At 28.7% G+C, this 10,477-nt stretch overlaps 1 protein-coding gene across 1 annotated transcript in view; it reads left to right on the forward strand.

Moving 5' to 3' along the window:
- The window catches only part of LOC129959242 (zinc finger protein 184-like), a 97,856-nt gene extending 87,868 nt beyond the window's left edge, over positions 1–9,988 (forward strand). The window contains exons 7-9 of the mRNA XM_056072066.1: positions 553–750; positions 5,148–5,345; positions 9,741–9,988. Coding sequence (XP_055928041.1) covers positions 553–750; positions 5,148–5,345; positions 9,741–9,988 — 644 coding nt within the window. The remainder of the gene's footprint in view (positions 1–552; positions 751–5,147; positions 5,346–9,740) is intronic.
- Positions 9,989–10,477: the final 489 nt, after the last annotated feature.

Genomic DNA, 10,477 nt, shown 5'->3' on the forward strand with positions numbered 1-10,477 from the left:
AGACACATATCAATCAATTCGCGGTACGTGAAACAATGTTTCTCATGAAAAGTATCCTGCTTAGCTGAAGAATGCTTCAGTCGTTAGCATGCTCTCACAATAAAATCCTTTCACGACTTAAAATATTGTTTGGGATCCAATGTTCCGCTGCAATTTTTGTTTATTTCGGTTATTGTCCTTTTTTTTTTTTTTCATTTTAAGCACATTTGTTTAAATAACTTTGTATATAAACAGTAATCTGTTTTCACATGGTTGACAAAAATCTCTTTTAAAGGTACGTCAAACATTATGGAAAAAAACGGATATTTCTAATATTTATCGTGATCATTCTCACAGACATCCTGATGTGAGGCTTCCTTGTCTTATAAAGATTAAATAATGATAACTATGCAATTTTTTGAATGTAATAAATTAAAGAGACTTTTGTTTTAGAAAGATTTTGAATGTAATAAATTAAACACATTTTTGTTTTCGAAAGATCTTGAATGTAATAAAGTAAGCACATTTCTGTTTTAGAAAGATCTTGAATGTAATAAATTAAATATATTTTAGTTTTAGGATATAGCCCAATGTGCTTGGAAAATTTCAAGACAAATATGAATCTAGAGGAGCATGACGAAACGCACGAACCGGAAATATGCGGTAATTTTTCTTCATGCAGGAAGGAATTGGATCCCAAAGGTCAAATGGTGCAGCATGGGCAACTTCATCGTCCAGTTGAACTCCCAAAGCCAAATCCAGGAAGAAAAGGTATAGTAGTTCAAAGTGATGACACTGAATTGATTCAAGTTGATTAAGATTCAAAATCAAATTCCTAAAAAATGAGTACATCAAAAACAAATATTGTCAAGAAATTGTTTGAAACAAATAAAAATCCAAGATAAGATCCTGAAAAATCAGACATAGGGATGGATAGAACATCAAAAGTATCAATTAATTAATAAAGATCGAAATTCAGATACTGTAAACTTACTGCATGCAAATAATGCATTATGAGTGAACTGAATGAGCCAATTTACAAGTCACTCTTTTATTTCCTTTGTCAAGAAATTAACATCGAATATGATATTGATTTTTGATTTATACTAAAATGTACAAAAAAATTCTTAATATTTTTTAATTTTTTTACAGGAATACATTCTTAATTCAAATTTTTCAGCTATTTTTTCTCATTTCTTAATTTTAAACGAAGCCATTTCAGTGTGAATTTCTAAATTAAAATCTTATTTCAATTACATTATATTATATTTGATTTGACAATACAAATGCTTATCATTTCCATGCTAGTATCATTTGTTTGATACACATTCTGCAAGTTCGTTTTTTTTTTTTTTTTCTAACAGTGACACGTTTTTGTGTTTCCTTATGATGTATTTGATCTATGATTATTCTTTATTTGATTTTGAGTATCAATGCATGTTTTTTTTAATATCGTAATATTTAATGAGTGTGTTTAGTTATTACAAAATCCTTTTTATAATGAAGTTCTTTTGAAATTTGTGAATGATAATTCTCCTCGTCAGAATAATTTTATGTTTATGGATATATTTATGTTGTAGGAGAATGTTTTATTTCATTTTCTAAACCATTATTTCGCCTCACGTAACATTATCTGTAATCAGAATAATTATGTAAGTCTTTTGATTTCTATTAGATTTTGTTGAAGAAGTACTTCAACCCCAGACACTTGCCTCTTTGCTTATTTAATAATCCGATTCTAACTGTCAAAACTTGTACGATCTGTCAAGTCAATTAAGGGTTTTAAATGTATTCTGTTATTATCACTGAAATCATAAAATAAAGACATATTTAAATATTGAAAATGTTTCAAAAATTAATGCATTTCTTTGTATTTAATTAATAATTCATTCTAATCTAAACTACATTTTAATAATATTTTATTAAAAAACTCAGATCTACTGAGAAAAGCTCAAATTACTAACAAATATGAGTTAAAACATCTCAATTTAGTAAATGCGATTATGAAAATGCTATGGATAATTTCCAGGAATTGATAAATATTTTGGAAAATTTTTCAAAGTCTGTCCAAGACTGTATCCATAGGATTTTTGTTTTCTTATTAAATAAACATTAATGAAGTCAGCGGCACTTTCCAAGACTGGCATTCAGAGCATACGTAATTTCTTGATTTCCCTTCCTAGACCAATAATTGAAAAAGGCTTGCAGTGCTACTTGCTTCTGTCAGTTCTAGAATGAACATTTTCATTATGCCCTTAACTTGACTTAAATCTGTGAACTTAAAAAAAAATTTTAATCTCCATAACACTAAACAAAACTGGGACTTTTTGGGCCACTAAATCTATATTCTAGCAAAATCCTAAAATTTTTCATTTAATAATAATGGACAAATAAGTTTATCATAAAGATGACAAAAAAAATATTTTTGAAAATAAAGTAGTTGTATCTCATGTGGCCTGCTACATTAAAACAATTTAGCAGACAGAATGAAGAATACGTTTTTTAAAACAAGAACGTGCCTGTTCCTGATATTTTTTCGCTATTGTATTCTGTTGACAACACAATATAGAGCAAAGCTATAAAATAAAAAATTATTCATGATGCAAATTTTAATTAAATACATGATTTTAAATATTTTTAGAGAAATATGGGTGGTTATGAGAAGGAACAGCAATTCTTCCAAAAATTAATGAAGTATATACAATCCGATGATCAAATCCAGGTTTTCATGGATGAATACAGGCCTACAATTAGCGATTCATCATAAAATTTCTCAGGGAAAAGAAAGAAATCATTATACTAGAAAAAACGTCATAAAAATAAAGCAAGCAAGTTTATTTTGTTCAGTGGGCACCTCTTTAAAAGGCGACTCTTTCATTGACGATTTACTTTCAGCCAGTTATAAAACATTCAAATGGCCAGGGTGAATCGTTACTGAGTTAGAAATAAAGGAAAACAATTTCATGGGAAGCATATGTGATTCCTACGACCCGAATAAATTCATTAGCTGTGAGACACACTTGCTTCACTTCGCGGCTAATGTTAACACTGCCGTAATATTTATCTTAAAGTTGGCGGCATGCAGAATATAATATTTTATTCGATTATGGTATAAAATGTGTGACTGATGATTAAAATACTGATTCGGGGAAAACCGAGAATATCTCTCCTCCTTCGCCATTGCTAGCATATTAATCCTGTTCTAGATAAATAAAATCAATAAAGGAAAATTCAGTGAATCTTGAATGATGTAAATATATATGTTTTTATAGATATTATGATTAAAAAGAAAATATCGAATTTTTGAATAGTAATTGCATTTTTATTCAAACCATATTTCCGTAATGTAATTAAATGGCAGACTTAATTTGAACGATTAACTTGAAGGAATACAAAGGAGATTTGTGTTTTTTCTAGAAAGTGAGTGACAATCTTAGAATAAAAGTGATAGATTGGCATGTTAAGAAATTATAATCCCGAAGAACGCCACTCGCATGAGATGATAGTTTATAAAGGTTGATGCATATTTAAAAGGATTTTTATTCTAAAGACTTTAATTTCATAAAAATGTTTTTCAAAGAATGGTTTTACCGTCAATTAAAATATTTCCAACAAGTTTTTTAAACGTGACGAAATTTTTCAAAAGAAGTATTTTAACTAATTTGACCGTAGAGAACGGAAAAGAAAAATAAATTTCTTAGAAATACTTTCATGTGCATTAACTCTTGAGAGAAGGCTCTTGGCACCTTTTCTTCGCTGCTTTTATGTGGCTGACATTTTCAAAAAGGAATTTGATAGGCAGATGTACCTTGAGGCGTTAAATGTTATCTGGCACTGTCCTACAAGTTTTTTTCTCGGGGTTTCATTCGAGCTTCTATTGAGTGACTTTGTTATGAATTGGCGGTTTAATGTTCTAGCCCTTAAACTAATGATAGCATTAAATAAAATTATAAATTTCTTAACACTTCAGTAAAGTATATTGGCATGAGCTTCGCTAAATTTCAAAACGGCTCAGACAAAAAAGGAAATATTTTTAACTTGTTTGATATAATTAATCGATAGAAATTTATCAAAAATAAAATTAAAAGTGATGCGAAAAAGTAGCATTGTTTTTCGCTTTTGAAATAGAAGAAGAATGGAATCAGTTCATATTCACTTTATACACGTTCTAATAAGCATTCCAATATAATCTATGGATTTTTAATTAACTTTCTGGAAGAATAAATACGTGGCATGTCAGAGCAGTGTAAGATGACACATATTTCAATGTTAATTGACAAATAAAGACATGTCACAGGGTATCTTGTAAAGAGACATATATTTCGTTGTTGATCTCTAATAATAATAAAGATGAATGTATGTGGGCATGTTTGTGTTCATCCTCTACAGGTTAGAACCCTTTAAATCAATACATAGTGCAAAGGTGACGTTCAATGATCAATCATAAATAAATATTGATATTCCATTTTCGTACAAATTAAACATATGGAATATTAATACTTGAAGAGAACCCAAAGTTTACAGGAGAAGCACTGACACGGGTTGCATTAAATAACACAAATCATCCAAATTTCTATATGTATCTCTAATACCTACTAGTCCATGTAAAATAATCATACATAAGACACATATCAATCAATTCGCGGTACGTGAAATAATGTTTCTCATGAAAAGTATCCTGCTTAGCTGAAGAATGCTTCTGTCGTTAACATGCTCTCACAATAAAATCCTTTCACGACTTAAAATATTGTTTGGGATCCAATGTTCCGCTGCAATTTTTGTTTATTTCGGTTATTGTTTTTTTTTTTCATTTTAAGCACATTTGTTTAAATAACTTTGTATATAAACAGTAATCTGTTTTCACATGGTTGACAAAAATCTCTTTTAAAGGTACGTCAAACATTATGGAAAAAAAGGGATATTTCTAATATTTATCGTGATCATTCTCACAGACATCCTGATGTGAGGCTTCCTTGTCTTATAAAGATTAAATAATGATAACTATGCAATTTTTTTTAATGTAATAAATTAAAGAGACTTTTGTTTTAGAAAGATTTTGAATGTAATAAATTAAACACATTTTTGTTTTCGAAAGATCTTGAATGTAATAAAGTAACACATTTCTGTTTTAGAAAGATCTTGAATGTAATAAATTAAACATATTTTAGTTTTAGGATACAGCCCAATTTCCTTGGAAAATTTCAATACAAATATGAATCTAGAGGAGCATGACGAAACGCACGAACCGGAAATATGCGGTAATTTTTCTTCATGCAGGAAGGAATTCGATCCCAAAGGTCAAATGGTGCACCATGGGCAACTTCATCGTCCAGTTGAACTCCCAAAGCCAAATCCAGGAAGAAAAGGTATTGTAGTTCAAAGTGATGACACTGAATTGATTCAAGTTGATTAAGATTCAAAATCAAATTCCTAAAAAATGAGTACATCAAAAACAAATATTGTCAAGAAATTGTTTGAAACAAATAAAAATCCAAGATAAGATCCTGAAAAATCAGACATAGGGATGGATAGAACATCAAAAGAATCAATTAATTAATAAAGATCGAAATTCAGATACTGTAAACTTACTGCATGCAAAAAAATGCATTATGAGTGAACTGAATGAGCCAATTTACAAGTCACTCTTTTATTTCCTTTGTCAAGAAATTAACATCGAATATGATATTGATTTTTGATTTACTAAAATGTACAAAAAAATTCTTAATATTTTTTAATTCTTTTACAGGAATACATTCTTAATTCAAATTTTTCAGCTATTTTTTCTCATTTCTTAATTTTAAACGAAGCCATTTCAGTGAGAATTTCTAAATTAATATCTTATTTCAATTACATTATATTATATTTGATTTGACAATACAAATGCTTATCATTTCCATGCTAGTATCATTTGTTTGATACACATTCTGAAAGTTCGTTTTTTTTTTATTTTTCTAACAGTGGCACGTTTTTGTGTTTCATTATGATGTATTTGATCTATGATTATTCTTTATTTGATTTTGAGTATCAATGCATGTTTTTTTTATTATCATTATACTTAATGAGTGTGTTTAGTTATTCCAAAATCCTTTTTATAATGAAGTTCTTTTGAATTTTGTGAATGATAATTCTCCTCGTCAGAATAATTTTATGTTTATGGATATATTTATGTTGTAGGAGAATGTTTTATTTCATTTTCTAAACCATTATTTCGCCTCACGTAATATTATCTGTAATCAGAATAATTATGTAAGTCTTTTGATTTCTATTAGATTTTGTTGGAGAAGTACTTCAACCCCAGACACTTGCCTCTTTGCTTATTTAATAATCCGATTCTAACTGTCAAAACTTGTACGGTCTGTCAAGTCAATTAAGGGCTTTAAATGTATTCTTTTATTATCACTGAAATCATAAAATAAAGACATATTTAAATATTGAAAATGTTTCAAAAATTAATGCATTTCTTTGTATTTAATTAATAATTCTTTCTAATCTAAACTACATTTTAATAATATTTTATTAAAAAACTCAGATCTACTGAGAAAAGCTCAAATTACTAACAAATATGAGTTAAAACATCTCAATTTAGTAAATGCGATTATGAAAATGCTATGGATAATTTCCAGGAATTGATAAATATTTTGGAAAATTTTTCAAAGTCTGTCGAAGACTGTATCCATAGGATTTTTGTTTTCTTATTAAATAAACATTAATGAAGTCAGCGGCACTTTCCAAGACTGGCATTCAGAGCATACGTAATTTCTTTATTTCCCTTCCTAGACCAATAATTGAAAAAGGCTTGCAGTGCTACTTGCTTCTGTCAGTTCTAGAATGAACATTTTCATTATGCCCTTAACTTGACTTAAATCTGTGAACTTAAAAAAAAATTTTTTAATCTCCATAACACTAAACAAAACTGGGACTTTTTGGGCCACTAAATCTATATTCTAGCAAAATCCTAAAATTTTTCATTTAATAATAATGGACAAATTAGTTTATCATAAAGATGACAAAAATAATATTTTTGAAAATAAAGTAGTTGTATCTCATGTGGCCTGCTACATTAAAACAATTTAGCAGACAGAATGAAGAATACGTTTTTTAAAACAAGAACGTGCATGTTCCTGATATTTTTTCGCTATTGTATTCTGTTGACAACACAATATAGAGCAAAGCTATAAAATAAAAAATTATTCATGATGCAAATTTTAATTAAATACATGATTTTAAATATTTTTAGAGAAATATGGGTGGTTATGAGAAGGAACAGCAATTCTTCCAAAAATTAATGAAGTATATACAATCCGATGATCAAATCCAGGTTTTCATGGATGAATACAGGCCTACAATTAGCGATTCATCATAAAATTTCTCAGGGAAAAGAAAGAAATCATTATACTAGAAAAAACGTCATAAAAATAAAGCAAGCAAGTTTATTTTGTTCAGTGGGCACCTCTTTAAAAGGCGACTCTTTCATTGACGATTTACTTTCAGCCAGTTATAAAACATTCAAATGGCCAGGGTGAATCGTTACTGAGTTAGAAATAAAGGAAAACAATTTCATGGGAAACATATGTGATTCATACGACCCGAATAAATTCATTAGCTGTGAGACACACTTGCTTCACTTCGCGGCTAATGTTAACACTGCCGTAATATTTATCTTAAAGTTGGCGGCATGCAGAATATAATATTTTATTCGATTATGGTATAAAATGTGTGACTGATGATTAAAATACTGATTCGGGGAAAACCGAGAATATCTCTCCTCCTTCGCCATTGCTAGCATATTAATCCTGTTCTAGGTAAATAAATTCAATAAAGGAAAATTCAGTGATTCTTGAATAATGTAAATATATATGTTTTTATAGATATTATGATTAAAAAGAAAATATCGAATTTTTGAATAGAAATTGCATTTTTATTCAAACCATATTTCCGTAATGTAATTAACTGGCAGACTTAATTTGAACGATTAACTTGAAGGAATACAAAGGAGATTTGTGTTTTTTCTAGAAAGTGAGTGGCAATCTTAGAATAAAAGTGATAGATTGGCATGTTAAGAAATTATAATCCCGAAGAACGCCACTCGCATGAGATGATAGTTTATAAAGGTTGATGCATATTTAAGAGTATTTTTATTCTAAAGACTTTAATTTCATAATAATGTTTTTCAAAGAATGGTTTTACCGTCAATTAAAATATTTCCAACAAGTTTTTTAAACGTGACGAAATTTTTCAAAAGAAGTATTTTAACTAATTTGACCGTAGAGAACGGAAAAGAAAAATAACTTTCTTAGAAATACTTTCATGTGCATTAACTCTTGAGAGAAGGCTCTTGGCACCTTTTCTTCGCTGCTTTTATGTGGCTGACATTTTCAAAAAGGAATTTGATAGGCAGATGTACCTTGAGGCGTTAAATGTTATCTGGCACTGTCCTACACGTTTTTTTCACGGGGTTTCATTCGAGCTTCTATTGAGTGACTTTGTTATGAATTGGCGGTTTAATGTTCTAGCCCTTAAACTAATGATAGCATTAAATAAAATTATAAATTTCTTAACACTTCAGTAAAGTATATTGGCATGAGCTTCGCTAAATTTCAAAACGGCTCAGACAAAAAGGAAATATTTTTAACTTGTTTGATATAATTAATCGATAGAAATTTATCAAAAATAAAATTAAAAGTGATGCGAAAAAGTAGCATTGTTTTTCGCTTTTGAAATAGAAGAAGAATGGAATCAGTTCATATTCACTTTATACACGTTCTAATAAGCCTTCCAATATAATCTATGGATTTTTAAATAACTTTCTGGAAGAATAAATACGTGGCATGTCAGAGCAGTGTAAGATGACACATATTTCAATGTTAATTGACAAATAAAGACATGTCACAGGGTATCTTGTAAAGAGACATATATTTCGTTGTTGATCTCTAATAATAATAAAGATGAATGTATGTGGGCATGTTTGTGTTCATCCTCTACAGGTTAGAACCCTTTAAATCAATACATAGTGCAAAGGTGACGTTCAATGATCAATCATAAATAAATATTGATATTCCATTTTCGTACAAATTACACATATGGAATATTAATACTTGAAGAGACCACCCTTGAGGAGAAGCACTGACACGGGTTGCATTAAATAACACAAATCATCCAAATTTCTATATGTATCTCTAATACCTACTAGTCCATGCAAAATAATCATACATAAGACACATATCAATCAATTCGCGGTACGTGAAACAATGTTTCGCATGAAAAGTATCCTGCTTAGCTGAAGAATGCTTCTGTCGTTAACATGCTCTCACAATAAAATTCTTTCACGACTTAAAATATTGTTTGGGATCCAATGTTCCGCTGCAATTTTTGTTTATTTCGGTTATTGTTTTGTTTTTTTCATTTTAAGCACATTTGTTTAAATAACTTTGTATATAAACAGTAATCTGTTTTCACATGGTTGACAAAAATCTCTTTTAAAGGTACGTCAAACATTATGGAAAAAAAGGGATATTTCTAATATTTATCGTGATCATTCTCACAGACATCCTGATGTGAGGCTTCCTTGTCTTATAAAGATTAAATAATGATAACTATGCAATTTTTTTGAATGTAATAAATTAAAGAGACTTTTGTTTTAGAAAGATTTTGAATGTAATAAATTAAACACATTTTTGTTTTCGAAAGATCTTGAATGTAATAAAGTAAGCACATTTCTGTTTTAGAAAGATCTTGAATGTAATAAATTAAACATATTTTAGTTTTAGGATATAGCCCAATTTGCTTGGAAAATTTTAATACAAATATGAATCTAGAGGAGCATGACGAAACGCACGAACCGGAAACATGCGGTAATTTTTCATCATGCAGGAAGGAATTGGATCCCAAAGGTCAAATGGTGCAGCATGGGCAACTTCATCGTCCAGTTGAACTCCCAAAGCCAAATCCAGGAAGAAAAGGTATAGGAGTTGAAATCGATGATGACATTGAATTGATTCAAATTGATTAAGATTCAATATCAAATTCCTAAAAAATGAGTACACCAAAAACGAATATTTTCAAAAAATTCTTTGAAACAAATAAACTTCCAAGATTATATTCTGAAAAGTCAGACAAAGGGAAGAATACAACATCAAAAGAATCAATTAATTAATAAAGATCGAAATTGAGATACTGTAAAGCTTTCTGTATTTAAAAAAAAAAATGCTTTATCAATGAACTGAATGAAACAACTTACAATATGTCACTATTTTATTTCCTTTGTCAAGAAATTAAAATAGAACCTGATATTGATTTTTTTATTTATACTAAAATGTACAAAAAAATTCTTAATATTTTTAATTGTTTTTCATGAATACATTTTTAATTCAAACTTTTTCAGCTAATTTTTCTAATTTCTTAATTTCAAAAGTAGTCACTTCAGTGTCAGTTTCTAAATATTAAAAACCTTATTTCAATTATATTATTTTATATTTGATTTGAAATTACAAATGCATAT

This window comes from Argiope bruennichi, chromosome X1 (assembly GCF_947563725.1).
Source record: "Argiope bruennichi chromosome X1, qqArgBrue1.1, whole genome shotgun sequence".
Classification (NCBI taxonomy): Eukaryota; Metazoa; Arthropoda; class Arachnida; order Araneae; family Araneidae; genus Argiope; species Argiope bruennichi.